Genomic DNA, 18670 nt, shown 5'->3' with positions numbered 1-18670 from the left:
ACTGACCTTACAGTATATCATATCTGGCCAGCAAATAACATCTTTGCAGTTTTTTAAATGTTAGTTCAGTGTGATGTGATGCGTAGGCTTTAGCTCCATGACGGAGATACAAGACGCAGAAGTAATACACCAATCACAAACAATGACGCTGTGACCAAAGGGAGCTTTACGGCATATCTAGTTCGACAGTGGCGCAGTTGGTAGAGCAGGTTGTTTCATGATCGGAAGGTTGGGGGGTTGGTAAAGCGGGCGTAGGTCTAGCAGGTGAGAAGGGTGTGGGTTTAGCAGGTGAGGCGGGTGTGGAGCTCAGAGAGGCTCTGTGGGCTGGCCTCTGGCCCGTCCTCTGAGCTCACAAAGCCAGGGTAGGTGCTGAAGAAGGGGGGCTCTTTGGCCCGGTCCTGCCCCACTGTGCCAGAGCCAGTGGAAAAAAGTGGCATCAGTTTTACATGAGCGTAGTCTATCTCAAAACCCTCAAAAATCATGCCCACCCCTGAGGCCCCCAAGCCTCTGAGCAGCAGCAGGGCCACACTCCGAGCCGCCTTCACCAGGGCGACGTAGTCCTGCTCGTTCAGGCTGAAAATGTCCGAGGGAAGAGGTCTGCGCGGGACCACCACCGTCAGCCCAGGAGTGTTGGGGAACGGGGTGAGGAAGGCCACATGCCCGGGATCCTGCCATACTCTCCACTGCTGCTCCTCCCCCCGCACGATCCGTGAAAAGAGGCCAGGGTGAGCCACATCCTCGCCCAGGAAGGTGAGGTCAGGGGGGGCGTGTGGGTCCGGCAACATGGCCCTGATCCGGCCCTGGATCTCAGTCAACTGCTCCTCGCTCCAGCGGGGGGCGCTCTTGGACGTGCAGTACCCAGGGTCAGTCCCGTTGAATTCCTCGTCTGCGGCCAAATGGGGGCACCACTCTGCGTTCAGTCCATGGAGAGGGAGCACCTGGAACTGGAAATAATCCAAAGGACAGTCTACTGATTAATGTGGAACAAAATATTGTTAATGATGGTCTGGTGAGTGACTGCAGTCTGTGGTGATGTGGGGGGTGATGACAATGAACTGGATGTGTTATTGATTGAGAAACACTGTATTTTAGTTTGAAATATCGAATATAGCATTGAAACAAATATTACTAAACCAGATTTGAAAGGTATCTTACCTGCGGGGGGCGCTGTGGGTGGGGCCGGGACACCAGTGCGCACCTATGGACCCCAAGGCGGCCACACAGGAGCTGGGAGACCGTACGGGCCCCCAACAGGAGGGATAGGTACTCTTCTTCAGCCAAGTCAAACACGCTACCCCCCTCTGCTCCACCCGAGCCAGGCTCCACCACCACAGAGCCAGGGGTCCAGGGCCGCGCACTCAAGTAGGCCACCGACCCCGCAGAGCTCCACACCACGTGACGAGGCCCCGAACACCACATTCTGAGGGAAAAGAGGGGAGAACAGGTTAACAATCTCTTTAGGGACAATACAACAAGGAAATCTATCGAGGGCTTTCATCATCAAGAACACATTTTGGACACAGTCGGTATTTTACGATTTCACAAAATAAATTAATGCATCCACTTATATGGAAACTTGCCACTTCAAAGATTGTTTAGTCAAAAATGCATTTTTCTCTAACTGAATTATCAACAACACCAAATTTTGCAGTTGCTTTTAACCCCGCCCCTGAAAACAAGATGAAATAAGTGCATGGTGTGCTCGCTCAGAGGTCAATCGGGATCAAATTTGACCCAGAAGCATGTTTTGACCGCGCAGAAGACGAAAGAGTGCAGATAAATGTACTTTCAATGATTTGCTGTTTGTATGATATTCAAAACTTACTAAACTGAGTGAGAAGGCTCAAGTGGAGGATACAGAGATGAGTCGCGATGTTTTTAGAAAATGGACAATTATTGCTAATTTGAAGTTACTTAGGAAACACAGGCTATCGCTAAGCGGCTACAAAAAAGGACTGGATGGCAGACACGATGCGGAGAAACTCTTGCAGATCCCTTGCAAATTCCTTCAGTGAAGCGGTGAATGTACGTTTGTTAAGTGTGACGTCACGACTCCCACTTCCAGGTACTAGCAGACCGGCAAATATTAAAAACAACCATCAATATTTCTGAAATTCAACGGAGAGTTACTGAACCTACTTATTTCTCAGATTCATTAGCCAAAAATGCGGCACCTACTGCAAAAAAAAAGTAATATTTACAGGGCTGTCAACTTTTCGCCCAACTTTGGAGTGAGACATCGGTCGGTCCTGAGCTGGGTGACCGTTTTCTTGGCTATAGTGCCTCGTAATCGACCGAAATTCAAAGCAAAAAATAAGTATACGGTGCTTTAGGTGACTGAACATATCAGGAGCTGCATAGACAAAATCTATTTGTACCTCAAAGTATGTGTCAGGGGGGAGTACTGCACCAACGCAAATGACCAGTAAAAGCCATTTAAAGTGTGGGAGAGCACTTTAAGGGGGGGTTTTGGGGTCGTCCCCCAAGAAAATTTGTATAATTCAGATGTGACTTCCTGCATTTTGGTGGATTTTAGATCATGAATATACCTTTAGCTGGTCTATTTACTGCTGTTAAAGAATGACTTTTCTGCCCCCCCCCCTTCAAATTGGGACCCTTCAGCAAATGCCCAGTGAGCCCCCTTCATCGTTACAGCCCTGACAAAAGGTACAATGAAACAGCATTGTGCATATTTGAGGACAGTCAGTCACATGAAGGTCAGAACCACGTGTATATCACTGTATATCACTTTTAAAAACATTTGTTTGGCGTTGTTTGGATTATCCTTCAGTGTTTTAAGTCACGTCCCTCCTATTTCTCTGCCTCATGTCAGTCATTCTGCTTCTTATTACCAACAAAAAGTAAGCAGCATATAATAAAGAGAATCTTCTGGAATATTTTTATAGCATGTTTGATTATACTTTGAATATAATTATTCCTTTTAATAGCTATCAGAGTCACAAAAAGAACGCTGTATAAACTAAAACAGCATTAAACTAGAAAAAAAGCATTAAATGTCTATGCTAAATTGTACAACATGCATGTTGAGCACACACAGGACTTTGCACAATACGTTTTTGTCAGGCTCAACAGAGAACACACAAAAAATATAATTGTGCTGATATGTAAATACGAGAGTGCTGGGTTAGAAAAAAAATACACAAATGCTGCTTTTGTTTGTGACTTGTTTTGCACATGAGCAAACACCTCCATATGTAATCGTGTCTTTACAATCACCATGGAGCTGCCTTCACCACCATGGTCTATTATTGCATATTACAGGCTGTATTTGATCCAGCGGAATTCTCTACCTGCTGCTATTAGATGTCGGATCACGACAAACTCCCATAGTATAAAAACTTCTGCTTTAAGTAACAGACTCCCTACTCATCGGTTCACAGATCTAACTGGAGACAGATCATTGGACTGTGTCTTCACACGCTCTGCATGTGTCCCTTTGCTGTTAGGCTAAAGTAGCTCCAAATCAAACCATGTCTTTTTGTCACCGCGTCGTCTGGAGACGCTTGTTTTGTAAGAGCGGCTGCAGCTGCAGCAGCACATGTGAGGGGAAGAGGGGCGGGGCAGACGCCGGAACAACAAATAGCGCAAGAGGAACGCTCTCACTAGGGATGGGCGATACCACATTTTTTGGAATCGATACGATACCGATACTTTTGGGGTCATTTTTGCCGATACCGATACCGATACCGATACTGGTCATTTCATATGGGTGAATGAATTTCAATCAATATACATCTTGTTATTTTATATAATTAACTCGTCACTTAAAATTATATTACTTTAACTGGTTAATTAAACAATACTAATGTGAACTACTAATACATAAACAAAATGTTTAATTAATACTTAAATGACAAACATTACCTAAACCAGAATGATATGCCTGGCTCAGTTCAATTCTTTGCTGTTGTGGACTGTTTTGGCTCAGAACAAAGAAATAAATCATCCTTTTGTGTTGATAATTGCTGCCCCGCCTTCTTTTTACATATGCAAATTAGAATCGATACTTTTTGCCCAATATCGATACTTAAAAAATAGCCGTTTGGTATCGATATATCGATACTTTGGTATCGATCCGCCCATCCCTAGCTCTCACATACATACGCACGCTAAGAGCAGACGAGCTGAGGCACGGACAAACACAAACATGAAAATAAAGCGTCTACAGCCGCTCACTGCAAAAAGTCAGGGATATATTTTGGTTGAGCGTGAGATATGAGGGCTGTAGCGTGAGAGCGTGTGAAGGCACTCAAATGCGTGTGTCTCACGAAGAAAGCGTGAGAGTTGACAGCCCTGTATTTACTAAAGTCACTACTTCCGGGGTTAGCGTAGCTGCTGCGCCGTTAGCATTTATCTCCGCTAACCCGGATGTACCGGTTTTGGTATATTACTTTTATAGCAGTAGGTACAGCAGTTTTGGCTAATGGGCCTGATAAATAAGTCTGTTTAGTAACTCTCTGTTGAGTTTCAGAAATATTGATTGTGGTATTAAAGACTTTTTTGTAGTTTCTCGCACATCTTGGGACCAGGAAGTAGAGCTGTGACTTAACAAATGTATAGCATTATGTTCGCGACAGAGACTTGAGGAGACGGCTTCTTGTTGTTTTTTCCTACTACTTTGTCTATTTACTGTGTGCATGCCCTTGTAGTTTTAAAGTTTTTATACTTTATTATTTAGTATAAAACATGTTCTATGTTTCATGTCGCACGATTGCTCCGAAGAAAATTCCTAGTTTGTGAACCTGTTCACTGACAATGGCAATAAAACCAATTCTGATCCTGTCGGATTATGAACAAGGAAAAGCTTTAAGTTACGGTATCGGTCTGCCAAATGTTTTACTTCAGAGTGCCAAGTTCGAAGTTTACAAATTTCACTGAGCCTTTCTTCATACATAACTGTAACTCCTCCTCCCATAAACTGTGGAGAGAAAACATGTTTATGTCGGCTAAATCATGCAGTAAGTAGAGATGACACATTTTAAAAATGTCTTTCTGCTTTTATATATTATTACTGATTAAATATAGTGTGTAGAATTATGAATTAAGCCCCCACCCAAAAAAGTTGACATTTAACTTTAGCTTGTGTCACCAGCAGTTTTAAATTAAAACTAATATATCTGTCAAAAGTGTTGAATTGTTCATGGAAGCACAGATGCTCACCTTCAATCATTTTTGTGATGATTAGTTACGTAACGTAAAACAGTTATTCATGCACATTTTACATTGGGACAACTGTGCTGTAGCACATTTATTCCCATTGCGCGGATACTTTCAATTGTTGAAAATTATTTATTTTAGACAAATCTTCAATTAAACCGTGTGTGTTTTATGTGTTTCTTATTTTAAAAGAAAAATACCATTAAAAAAATAAGGAAAATTCTTATGAAGAATTAAGACACAAAACACAAATATCTATTAAACGTCAAAATTAAGATTTGTCACTGAAAGATTTACTCACAGTGTCATGAGTTACTCAAGTAAGAGTACAGATACTTTAATATCACAAAAAGTAGTGAATGAAAAAACTACTTCCAAAGGTACAAAAAGTGACTTAAGTGCCTGTACAAAGTAAATGTGACAGAGTAGACCTCTGTGGAGTTGGAGTGGAGCAAGACAACAGAGTGAAAGTGGTCATCATGATGTTGGGAGCAGTGTTCATTTCGTCGACTAAAATATTTAGTCTTAATTTTAGTCAGTGATATTTTTGACGACTAAAATTGGACTAAAACTAAATTAAAAGTTTTTCATGAGACTAAAACTATGACTAAAATGTCCAGATATTTTAGTCGACTAAAATAAGACTAAATAAAAATGAAAAGGAGACACTAAAATCATCCAAACTTCTATTGAGCGTCTGAAAGAGCCTCAGATCATGTAAATTCACTGCCAAAGGATCAGCTCTGAGCTTTGCTCATGTGGAGCAGCTCCATGAAGCAGAGGAACAACATTAAATATGATTATAATGAATATTATCAATGCTGAATCGACTAAATTCATCTTAAATTTAGTCGACTAAAATTTACTTGCAATTTTAGTCGACTAAAACTAGACTAAAATTGAAGATATTTTTTTGACTAAAACCAGACTAAAATCGAATTACATTTTCGTCACTAAATTAAAATATGTCAAAATTAACACTGGTTGGGAGCTAAAGCAGAGGAAAACTAACCCTGAAAGAGCATATTTCAGAACTCTACTTCCCTAAAGCTACAATCTATCTTTAAAGGTTTTCAGGAAAACATAATGAATGGAGATTAAAAGGACAACAAAGGTTTGCGAAGTAAGAAATACCCATATGACTAAGTTCAGAAATAGTGTGAGCTCGTATGCAGAAAAGACTCGTGACTTACTTCCGCTCCGCGTGTCACGTGACTGGCTGTCCGCGAGCGCAGTTTAGTTAGCATGAGTTTAGCAGGTTTACCCATGGGTTTCAAAAACGACATACCTGTGCGTGAGAGTCGAGCCCGTGAGACGGCGGACCGCTGGGACTGTCCCGAGAGACCACGTAACAGCGCGTAACAGCATGAAAGAAATGGTCCCGCCCTGTGACTGAGGAACTCTAGATTGGACACTCTAACCCCTGCCGTGGCGGCCATCTTGCTATTGTCCAATTGGCCAACTGAAATAAACATGTATACTAACAATAACCCCCAAAACACTGGGCCATTTATTTGCATCAACGCACTGTATTGACCCATCCGTTTGCTTTGATAAATAATCTTTCAATACTGACATAACAAGCAAAAGTTTAAGGTGATTTTCAAGATATTTCCCCATTTGTTTGGTTTTAACGTATATTTTGGCCTGGAAGTCACATTAACAAAGTCAATAAGGGGGAAGTCACGAAGAATAAATAGTCTTCTTGACTCTTTCTTTACATGAGCAACCGGGGCTACCGGAGTGAGACATTACTATGTCAACGTCCTAATCTACACTTTTGTGATAGCTTTGTGAGGACCTATATATTTTTAAAATAAGCGTAATACATCTTTCATCGTAACAAAAACAATATAGCCCGGGGTATGTAATACAAAAAGACAAAAAAGGAAGAGGGAAGATGATGACATATTGAATGAAAATATTAAAAATGAAGGAAAACTAAGTGGAAAACCTTTCTCAGACGGTCATTATGGCTTTCATATTTTTATCTTTTACAAGTGACTGTTGGAGCCTACTTAGGCCTATACGATTCTTTTAGTGCACAAAAAAAAATCCATTGACTTTCCATAATTAATATCAAGAGTTAAAAGATCTATGTGGTAAACTATCTCATAGACAAAACACACTGAATTATAAATACATTTTGCCATGTTTTCAAGCATTTAATACTTTCTTTCCCGTAAAACAGTCCACTACCGACTGGATCCTCCCTCAATGTTTCATCAAAGTCCTTTGAAATACAAGAAAGCAAGCCTGCAAATTTACAGCTGAAGACATGCCCTCCCACATCTCAAAACCGTCAATGATGGTTCAGATTCATTACTGTTGAATTTGGGTTGTACGTCAATGGTTCTCAAACTGTTACGCTTCTTTGGGGGCCACTCAGGATCTTCAGCACGTGGTATTAATTTGACAAACAGTAATTATTTAAATTAGGTCATAGTTTAGACCAGTGGTTCTCAACCTGGGGGTCGCGAGACAAATTTGGGGGGTCGCCAGATCATTTAGATAAAATATATTTTTCAATAGCAAATAATCTAATGTTTTATTGTAGCATTTGCTATTGCACCAGAGTGCCATTATTTGTTCGTAGTTTCATGAATTTTATTTCAGCCATTTTTTTTTCTTTGTTTTTTAAGAATTATGTAGGCTAATGTTCCCATTTCTCACGGTGACCCCGGCGGGGGTCACAAACCCCTTTACCTGTTATAATGGGGGTCGCAAAGGTTGAGAACCACTGGTTTAAACACATCACACAGGGTTTTATTTTAGAGCTTTCTTAAAACCTATTTAGTCCTGATTTGATCTGGTCCTAAGGTTAGGTGTTTTATGAGGTGGTACTTGGTTGATGTGTCTATGTAGTCTTATTTTCACACTGTATTTGTCGTTTTGAACCTGTAAACTTCAAACTTCAGCTCCTCCTCAGCCTCATTCTGTTGATTGATGACTGATGACACAGGCCACAGTTCAACAGGAGAATAATTGCGTTTATTGGAAAGAGCAAAGCATTTCTACAAGCCAACAATAGCAGTGACATAACAGTTTACAGAAAAGCTCACACAGGTCTTTATGTACAGGCTAGGGGCTCGGCCCCATCTGGACCCTGTTCATTTGGCCTCTGTTCCTCTCTTGTTCTGGTGATGGCGCCGCACCTCCTCCATCAGGTCCTGAAGGTACTGGATCTCTCGGCTGATGGCCTGGGCCCTGTCCTTCAGCTCCTGGTTCTTTTGCTCCAGCTGCAGCCGTTCAGTGTTCAGATCCTCCTGCTCCACGCGCTTCTTCTGCCGGTAACGTGTGGCCGCCGTCTTGTTCTGCTCCATCTTCTTGATCTTCTTCTCCACGGTCCTGGGAGCTTTGGCTCGCGTGGGCTTTCTGTCCGGCTGAGGACGGCTGTAGGGCTTTCCTCTGCAGCTCTGGGGGGTGTGAGGGGGAGACGATTCGATGCCCGAGTCGCTGTCACAGTCACTCTGAGAAGGACTGGTCTTCTCCAACAGGTCCACCTCGCAGCCCAGCTCCAGGCTATGGGCTGGAGACAGGGGTTCGCACTTCACAGCATCCACAATGATCTGAGGGAGCTCGCCGTTCACAGCTTCGTCAGTCATCACGTGGAGCTCCGGCTCTATTGGGCTGCCGTTCACAGCTTCGTCAGTCATCACGTGGAGCTCCGGCTCTATTGGGCTGCTGCCGCCGCCCAACAGGTGTGGCTGAGGACAGGGGGCCAGCTGGGCTTCAGGGGACTCCGGACAGTCGTCGGAAGAGTCCAGCAGGGAGTCCAAGTCCAGCTCTCCCAGTTCCAGTTTCTCGGACACCCACTCCATGGCCAGCAACGCATCATCTGCGAATGAACAAAACATGACCTGTCATGACAAGTCACTCTACCCACAGCATGAGACTCTGAAGGCCTTCAACAATGCACAACATTCCTTCAGCTCGATAAGTGTTGCCTCACCTTCGTCTTGACACTGAACGTCCAGCAGGTCACTGGCTCCAAACCACGGCAAAGTCAGGTCTGAGCCTTTAGCTTCAGAGAGAGTCGCATGATGGGAGTGCGCAGAAGAGGAGGGCGAGAGAGGCCGAGTGGTGGGGGCCTCCTCCAGAGAAGACAGGCCAAACAGAGCATCTTCACAGTGGTCCAGAAGGGGCCCCAAAGTGTCAGCCGTCAGAAATGAGGGCCCTAAAGCAAAAACACACAGATCAGCAGCTGTTAAATGCACCTCGCTGCCACGTCTACAGGCTAACCACTGGGCAGCCGACACCCACCTAAGTGCAGGGCCTCCACGTCCTCCAGGTCTAGCTCTGACAGCATCATAGCTGCTCCGCTGTAGTGGGGGCTTCAGGGGAAACACCAGGGCGTGTGCTTTAGGAGAAGTGAGTGACACACTGCTGTGCCAAGCAGCAAAGCACAGGGGAGATGACCACAACCGCCTGCAACATACAAAACATCCCATCAGATACATGGTACACCGGGGCTGGGCACACTGAGGGGCACCCGCCAGTCTGACAAAAGGGCAGGGACCGGTCCCATCATGCACAGACTAACTGAACATGACAGGGCGGTCCCACAGCATTTTCTGAAAGAGTTATGTGCTGGGTGTGCCCCACATATGGCCTGAAACAATGCTCCAGGAGCTAAAGGTTTACACGATAAGATCCAAAACAAATTCTTATGTTTTTCACTACAGCGTGGATAAATTCTGAATCTGAATTACTTTAGAATGTCCTTTATACAGGCAACTTGTGCTTAAACATTTTATTTCCTGCCAACAGAGCCCAACACTGAAAATAGCACAATAACTTAAAACCATGCTGTTCAGTTTTGGTCATGATTTTTCTCATTCGAATGAGACCGATCCCTGATTATTTTATTTTTCCGCATGCAGCTCTAATGGCATTATATCAATTCATACACTTTTGATGACGTCTAAATAGGTAATCATCATTTACAAACATGAAGCACGGACTATTATAACTACAAGAAACCACGCCTCTAATGAGGATTATATCCTAATTTGGTCATTGTATGGATGTGGTTCCGCCTCTCCGCCATTTTATGTCGGCCCCGAGAAAGAGCGCACAGAGACGAGAAGATTAACACTCAACACGCCATCTTGGACACGCCACGCTGTCACTTCATTAGCCTCGATAAACTATTGTGTGACTTTAAACTGAAGTCTAAAAGCATTATTTTACAAATTATGTGTACAGCATAATGATATACATGTAGGCCGTAACAGGGAGTTAAGAGGAAACTGGCGACATTGAATAAAGTGTTGAAAGATTAGAAGTTACACCCCTGAAACTGGGACCTGTTTGTATCTGACACAACATATGCGAGTCGTAGGTCCATTTTCTCTAATGCTCGAAAACAGTCGGTTTACGGTGGCCCCGATGGTCAAACAGATGCTTGTAAATGTAGAAATAGCTACTTACGCCATATTGCCGAAATTTGCCGCCCTCGCCGATGCACTGCCAGAAAGTTGCCGCTGCCGAATGCGCCGTTACATTGCCATTTTGAAGGTGAAATGTGCGGTGTTTAGATCAAATCCAAGCGTTCGGGGACTGAGGACGCGCAGGGCAGACATGAGAAGACAGAAGAGACAAGCGAAGAAGACCAAGCGAGAGCGCGCGCAGCCGCATTAATAGAGCCGAAGCACCACTGTGTTCTTACGCGGGCAGGTGGGACATGTATCCTTCCGCGTTACTATAAAACCAGCTTTTGACAAAAACATTAATCATTATGAAAAGATTGCTACCACTGGACGTGTTTTTTTATACCTCACCGAGATGTGGTTCTGTATTTTTAATAAAAAAAAATAAAAAAAAAAACCTTTCCCTGATACCGTCGCCGTCATCACGTAATGGTTACTTAGAGCCAATAGGAAGCAGTGTCCTGCACGAGCCGGATGTGAAAGGAAGAGAGGCGGATGTTGATGCTGTGACTGGCCAGCACATGTCCCGGAGCAGAAGGAGCAGACTGGAGGAGCTCTGAGGGGTTATTTAGGCACTTTCCGTTCAGCAAAAAGTTTACGTAACGCTGGGGCGATGTCCGCGGCGCTGGTCAGAAGAGGCTTGGAGCTGCTCAGCGCAGATATGCCAGGTTTGTGCGCATTATACTATCTGACGCTTGGTCTGCTGCTGAGGCCGGTGTGTGGTTGGAGGTGTTTGTAGTAGAGCTAGGACTCTATGTCTGCCACCATAACAACAAGAAACTAACCCAAACCTGTTACTTATCCATGTTTGATTTCCTTTTTTGCCTTGTTTCTCACTCAAAAGGAAAGTATGTAAGTTCCGCCTCCAGTCCAGACTGCTGCATATTCTAACGATGCATATCCTCATGTCTTCAGTTCACTCCTTTGGCACCTAACTGTTCTCTGGTGGGAAACGCAAATGCATTAAATAGTTCATAGTTCTATGGGGGGTCAAAACAATGTTCACAAACTTCACATTGCTTCTGTAAAAAGGTGCTGTTCAGGATCTGTGATTTAAACAAACAGCTCTTCACGCCCAGAAAAATCAGCTGTTTACCTAGGGCTGCTCGATTATTGAAAAAATAATAATCACGATTATTTTTGTCATAATTGAAATCACGATTATTCAAACGATTATTTGTTCCCTTTAAAAAAATCCATAAAGAAAGTGACAAAAATCCTGCAAAAAATGACGAAAATCCAGCAAAAAAAGACAAAAATCCTGCAAAAAATGACAAAAAAACAGCAAAAAAATGACAAAAATCCTGCAAAAATTGACAAAAATCCAGCAAAAAAAATGACAAAAATCCAACAAAAAATTACAAAAATCCAGCAAAAAAAAGACAAAAATCCAGCAAAAAAAGACAAAAATCCAGCAAAAAAATGACAAAAATCCAGCAAAAAAAGACAAAAATCCAGCAAAAAAATGACAAAAATCCAGCAAATAAATGACAAAAATCCAGCAAAAAATGACAAAAATCCAGCAAAAAATGACAAAAATCCAGCAAAAAAGTGACAAAAATCCCAAAATTAAAAATGAAAAAAAAAAATGAAAAAAAAAAAATGAAAGAAATAAATAAATAAATCATAATCGATTTTTTGCGATTATGCTAATTTTGTAATCATTTACTGTTGTAATCAAAATCGGAATCGAAATTCGATTAATTGCACAGCCCTATGTTTACCCACCATTCACCAACACATCCGGTGAAAATCACAGAAATAAACACTAACAGCGATCCTGCCTATAGAGCTGCCTGCAGAAGGCCTCTCCAGTCTATATTATCGTTATTATCACCATATTCGGTGAGTACCATCATCAACATAAGGTTTCCTTTAGATAATAAAACCTTTATTTACCCTTCTTTCCCTGAGCACTGATTTTATGGAGGACTCTTCGTCTGACTGAGGGGCTTATGTTTCAGATGGACCAGATAGGAAGAAGCAGAAGGTGATCAAGGGCAGTGGGTCCAAGAAGAGGTCCTCCAAAGGTCCCCCCGTTGTCCATAACCGAGCCTCAGCCAAAGACCGCAGGATGAGGAGTGCCCTGGGTAAGATTGTGCATCCAGCTCAGACTCCAAACTAACACTGAGGTTAAACGTGCCACTTTAGAGCACACTTTAAGAGCACAGGCTCAGTTCGGGTATCGTCATCGGCCAGATAATGGTTCGGGTCTGGGTTCAGTCGTATAGAGCAGGGGTTCCTTAACGTTTTCAGCTGGGACCCCAAAAGTATAAAGTTGTTGCCTCTAATGCTACTTCAGATTGCTAAAGTAGAATGCGACCCCCACTTTTGGAACCACTGTTATAGAAAACCATGAATGCGCTCAGTAGGGCTGGCAGAGTCGGGCTGGAACTTTGGGGCCTAATCTAAACTTTACTGTGGATCAGTGGTTTCATTAGAGATCATTTCTCTGACAGACCGGGTCATAAATAAAATCTATCATGAGCATGTATCCGTCATGAGTTAATCTCATCATATGCATTTTTTATGTGTTTAAAGAGATTTATTTATGTAGGAAATTGTCTGAGATTGCAGGATAATGGGAGCTAAGCTAAACATTTTTCTGTACAGAATCATTGAACACGAATTTTACAACAAAAATGCGTTAAGCAGGACTTAAAGTATTCCTTTCGAGGGCCGGCTGCAGCGCAAGCAAAATGTATAATAAGGCTGCAAATTACAGAGCCCAACACAGAAAAAAGCACAATAACTTAAAACCATGCCGTTCAGTTTGGGTCATGATTTTTCTCATTCGAATGAGACCGATTCCTGATTATTATATTTTTCCGCATGCAGCTCTAATGGCATTATATCAATTCATACACTTTTGATGACGTCTAAACAGGTAATCATCATTTACAAACATGAAGCGCGGACTATTATAACTACAAGAAACCCCGCCTCTAATGAGGATTATTTCCTAATTTGGTCATTGTATGGATGTGGTTCCGCCTCTCCGCCATTTTATGTCGGCCCGAGAAAGAGCGCACAGAGACGAGAAGATTAACACTCAACACGCCATCTTGGACACGCCACGCTGTCACTTCATTAGCCTCGATAAACTATTGTGTGACTTTAAACTGAAGTCTAAAAGCATTATTTTACAATGGGTCATAAATAAAATCCATCATGAGCATGTATCCGTCATGAGTTAATCTCATCATATGCATTTTTTATGTGTTTAAAGAGATTTATTTAGGTAGGAAATTGTCTGAGATTGCAGGATAATGGGAGCTAAGCTAAACATTTTTCTGTACAGAATCATTGAACACGAATTTTACAACAAAAATGCGTTAAGCAGGACTTAAAGTATTCCTTTCGAGGGCCGGCTGCAGCGCAAGCAAAATGTATAATAAGGCTGCAAATTACAGTTGGAGGCATTTTAATCCAACTTGAATAACACACCGGTCCCCTTCAACCCTGTTTGTCATCACTATTGCCAGCCGCTGGAGAACTTGAATAAAAACTCGCCTTTCCCGCAATTCTTATGATCTCTGATTGTGATTGTGATTGTGATTCCTCTGAGACCACAACAACAGCCACGCAGATGCTGTAGCTCGTGTTAATGGCTTATTTACAACTTGACCTGTAAAAGCAGCGGCGATGGGCGCAGGGCAGGTCGAGGACAGGCCTGTTGTTGTGGATTATGGAAAAGAAGTTTTTCCAGATGGATGCTATGACCAACCAGACGAGTGAGAATCATTGGATAAAGGGGCGAAGAGCAGCAAGTTCTACGACTGATCCACAGTGAGAGTAGGGTTTATTTATTTATTCTGTGGGGTACAGTCGGGCTAACGGGGCCGCTGTGTTGCCGGCCTCATCACCCGCGCTAAAATAAGCACGAAAAGGCTCTGTTGCTCTTGTGAATTAATTCGCTGCATCTGTCGGGGATGGACAGACATCAGACATCTACTGCATTGGGCTGATTGGTGCATTTTCCCGCGTCATGTGGCTGTAAACCTGAGCTGCTCGGCTTAGTTCATCAATGTAAAACTCCTCTCCTTCCTAGCACTTTGACTGCGGGGCTATTGATTTTATTTCCTCAGAAATACAAAATTCCTCGGTCTAGGGCCCGCTCTGTTTGAGTGTTAAACTTACTTGATTTCCTCATCTTCACATTTGGTTGTGGTGAAAATGTTGAAGTGACTTCGATGTAAAAAGTTAAAAAGCTCATCCTTAACGGAGAGCGCCTGCACAACGTTGTTTCGCTGGAATACTCTTTGTATTTTTCAGCAAAGCAGAGCAGAAGCCGCTCGGGGAGCGATATCTGCGGTTGTAACTTTGCGGTCATGAATCTGCAGCAGCTCCGGGCAGATACATGCTGAATATTCTGTGTGTCACTGTCTATGCATCGGGGCCTAATATGCTGTACATGTGTGTGTGTGTGACAGAAGAGGCCAGCAGGGGGCAGAAGATAGACCACGCTGCAGTGAATCTCCAGTACTTCCTCCACAGCAGTAGCAGCACTGCTCCGGGAGACCACACCACCAAGGTACATCTACTCAGAGTCAGTCCCACCGTGAAGCCCCCCCCCTCCAACTTAAAGGGAATATACAGAGTTTAAAAATGTTAAAATTATGTATTTTCCTCCCCTTACATGTTCCAGCAATACCCTAAGGTGGAGAATGTGCTCAGACCTGTTCACCACAACTGCCTCTAAAATCCTGCACTGTCACTCAGAAAGACGTTACTTCGGGTCTGAAGTGACGTCATGCACAAGTTTCATATAGAAGCTGCAGTTACGTGTATTACCTGAGCTGGCAAATGGCCAACTTGCATTTAGCCCGTTTAAAACAAAATTACAGCAAACTGCAAATATGTTGAAAATATATATTTGGTGTATTTACTTTAAAAGGGGTATTATGCAAAGTTGACTTTTTCAAGCTTTACATCATGTTATCATGTCACTCCCTCATTAAAAACATGCCTGAAGTGTTGCCTTGGCACATTCCTGTATCATGTCATTTTAAACTTTTTGTAAAAATCGGATTGTTGTCACAGGCTCCAACAAACACTTTGTCGTCTTTTAAATGTCAACCCTAAAGTTCTGTCTTCTCCTCTGGGACAGATCATCCGTCAGAATTCCGGAAGGCAGTCGAGAAGCTCCGCGGCGCCCCCTGTGAAGAAGCCCCAGGAGTCACAAAGCGTATTCACCGAGGAGGAGTTCCAGCAGTTCCAGAGGGAGTACTTTGGGAGGACTGTGGAGAAGCAGTGACCCCCGCACGCCTGCAGAGGGCGCTATGTAAGGAGAGCTGACTGACGGCAATGAAGACTCTCTCACTTCTGATAACCTCAGAGCAGTTCCAAATGCAATGTTTTTAGACTCATTTAAATGGCTGCATTTTGAGTGTTGCCAGTAGAGGGCAACAGAGGATCTTCTTTGTACAGTTTGTAAAGTTATAGTAGGACAACTCCTATTGGGGATAGAACAATGTGTTGTTTTGTCTGTACGGCAACTTATCGCATTCATTTGAATAATTAAAGTTTCTGTTTTTACGACTAAAATAAGTTTTTATGAGAAAAGTTTGTTCATAAATAGAACCAAAAGTACGAAGCCTGGGATATGGAGCGAGAGAGAATCACTTCTTACAGCTTTAGTTGGTCAAATCCTACCCTTTGAACAAATGAGAAATGGTGTAGTGAGCAGGCGGGGGGCGATGCTTGTGAGCAGGCAGGGGGGGCGATGCTTGTGAGCAGGCGGGGGGCGATGCTTGTGAGCAGGCGGGGGGGCGATGCTGCTTGTCAGATGGCTTACGCTCAGAATACTTGTTTCCACCTTCTACAAATTCCTATTCTAGCAGCTCGATGGAGAACAATGTGTCGTTTTACTACAATAGCTTTAAGGACATTTGACCTTGTGAGTCCAGAGCACATGAGAATAGTTCAGCCAAATCAAGAAGCTTACACCCTATAGGCCAGTGTAACACATTCATTCGAAAGCTAAGACCTACAAAACACATCTAAAGTGGTCTTTTCCCTCATGTGGTTGCCGTGTTGTTTTTGGCTAATTTTATCACATTTTTGTCACTTTTTTATCGCTATTTTTGTCACTCATTGTTGCAATTTTCGTTCGTTAGGAGGCTAAATTTGCACTTTATATTGCATAACATAATAAGAAAAGTTGAGCTCCGTAGTGCTTCACTTTTATTCATTAGTAATCAGTGATCTGTCTCCTCTAAAATACAAATGAAGACTGTGTTACTGTGACACTTATGTCTATTTTAACCATTTTTTTAATTACATAAAAAGTTAAAACACAAAAGTACTAAGTCATAGGAACAATATATTCATGAAAAATAACTTAAAAGAGGGAGACTGAAGGAGTTTGTTGTGTGTTTCCTTGTTTTGCGAAAGGATCAACCAATCACGGCGCTTGCGTTCTGCAGGACTTGCCACGGAGTCACCTTGTGTGGCAGGTGCAGCTGTCGCGGACTCCCTGATTGGCTCCCACGTGCGTCCAGCACATAAACGCAGGACTGTCGCTCACACCAAGCTGAAGAAAGTCTCTGGCTGCGTCTGAAACCATCACATTGTAGCCTCTAAGCACTAACTCTAACAACTAACCCTTAACCTTTCACGGGTCGACTGTTAGATCTATGCAGTTAGTGAACTAGAGCTTCAGAGCTATTTTGCACAATCCGACCGTCCTTACCCAGGGGAAAGGGAAGTGACATCACCAACAGCTGTTTTTCTTCTTCTTTAAAGTTATTGGTGGAGTGCAGGCCAAACAAAAGTGCATGTCGCCCCCTACTGTACAGTGTCCAACAACAACAACAACATAGTGTCGAAACAAAGACATTTAAGGAGAAATAAACTCCAAATGAGCCATACATTTGCCTTTAACCGTATTTTATCTCAACAGCTGTTTCATAAAGCTACCTTATGCAAATGTTCCATGTGGCTTAAGTTTCTATTAAATGAAAACAAAAGCACAAACTGCCTTCATTTAATCCGTTTGCTGACTTTACTCTTTAACACTGACATGTGACTGAGCTGTGGAGACGACAACATGGATTTATCACTTTTATAAAGTTTGGCTTGTGCAGAATCTTTTTTTATTTTTTATTATTATTATTTATTAAAAATGTGCACCTGTCAATCAACAGTGGTTGCACATAAATCACTCTAGGGTGGGGGTGGGGGGATTGGCGCAGTGGCTTATGGGAAACACATAACTCCTAATCACTGGTGAGTTAGCATCAGAGGTCCCTATGCTAAAGTGGCTATGATAGTTAGCATCGAGGCTCCTGTTCCTAACTGCTTCCTAACTGACAGACCAATTCGGAAGCTTCGGCTGCTTCCGAAACGGGCAGATTGCTACGAGCTCTTACGCCAAACCGGATGTGCGTCAGCGTCCGCCATGGCAAGTTGCCTCCGAATTGGTCTGTCAGTTAGGAAGTAGTTAGGAAAAGGAGCCTTGATGCTAACTATCATAGCCACTTTAGCATAGGGACCTCTGATGCTAACTAACCAGTGATTAGGAGCTATGTGCCATCCCACAAGCCACTGCGCCAAATCCCCCACCCCCCTCGGCCCCACCCTTGAGTGATTCATGCGCAACCACTGTTGATTGACAGGAGCACATTTAATAATAAAAATAAAAATAATTAAAAATTAAGATTCTGCACAAGCCAAACTTTATAAAAGTGATAAATCCATGTTGTCGTCCCCACAGCTCAGTCACATGTCAGTGTTAAAGAGGAAACTCAGGAAACAGATTAAATGCTTTTGTTTTCATTTAGTAGAAACTTAAGCCACATGGATCATTTGCATAATGTAGCTTTATGAAACAGCTGTTGAAATAAAATAACACTAAAGGGAAATGTTTGGATCATTTGGATTTATTTTTCTCCTTAAATGTCTTTGTTTGGACACTATGTTGTTGTTGGACACTAGGGGGCGACATGCACTTTTGTTTGGCCTGCACTCCACCAATAACTTTAAAAAAGAAGAAAAACAGCTGTTGGTGATGTCACTTCCCTTTCCCCTGTTTAAGGACGGACGGATTGTTCAAATGC

At 42.8% G+C, this 18670-nt stretch overlaps 3 protein-coding genes across 4 annotated transcripts; 1 reads left to right on the top strand and 2 right to left on the bottom strand.

Annotated features, from left to right (window-relative positions):
* Window positions 1-242: 242 nt before the first annotated feature.
* On the bottom strand, window positions 243-6612 carry LOC306961337 (uncharacterized protein). Its single transcript, XM_079554034.1, has 3 exons — window positions 6467-6612; window positions 1156-1420; window positions 243-944 (listed from the first exon to the last, which is right to left on the bottom strand). The coding sequence occupies exons 1-3, from the start codon at window positions 6544-6546 to the stop codon at window positions 282-284; spliced, it is 1008 nt and encodes a 335-aa protein (XP_079410160.1). The 5' UTR covers window positions 6547-6612; the 3' UTR covers window positions 243-281.
* Window positions 6613-8147: 1535 nt separating this feature from the next.
* atf4a (activating transcription factor 4a) lies at window positions 8148-10810 on the bottom strand. The gene is made up of 4 exons (XM_079553784.1): window positions 10612-10810; window positions 9442-9606; window positions 9131-9355; window positions 8148-9016 (listed from the first exon to the last, which is right to left on the bottom strand). The coding sequence occupies exons 2-4, from the start codon at window positions 9488-9490 to the stop codon at window positions 8289-8291; spliced, it is 1002 nt and encodes a 333-aa protein (XP_079409910.1). The 5' UTR covers window positions 9491-9606; window positions 10612-10810; the 3' UTR covers window positions 8148-8288.
* A 345-nt stretch (window positions 10811-11155) lies between these two features.
* Window positions 11156-16160, top strand: rps19bp1 (ribosomal protein S19 binding protein 1). Of its 2 annotated transcripts, none has more exons than XM_079554120.1 (4): window positions 11156-11278; window positions 12575-12700; window positions 15047-15144; window positions 15721-16160. In XM_079554120.1, exons 1-4 carry the CDS (start codon window positions 11224-11226, stop codon window positions 15865-15867), a joined length of 426 nt encoding a protein of 141 aa, XP_079410246.1. In that variant the 5' UTR covers window positions 11156-11223; the 3' UTR covers window positions 15868-16160. The 2 variants fall into 2 exon arrangements, with proteins under 2 accessions (XP_079410246.1, XP_079410245.1); XM_079554119.1 differs by having other exon boundaries at window positions 15044-15144.
* Window positions 16161-18670: the final 2510 nt, after the last annotated feature.

Source organism: Gobius niger, assembly GCF_951799975.1.
Source record: "Gobius niger genome assembly, chromosome: 3".
NCBI classification, from domain to species: Eukaryota; Metazoa; Chordata; class Actinopteri; order Gobiiformes; family Gobiidae; genus Gobius; species Gobius niger.
The sequence above is the reverse complement of the archived record's forward strand: the minus strand, read 5'-3'. Positions and strand labels throughout refer to the sequence as shown.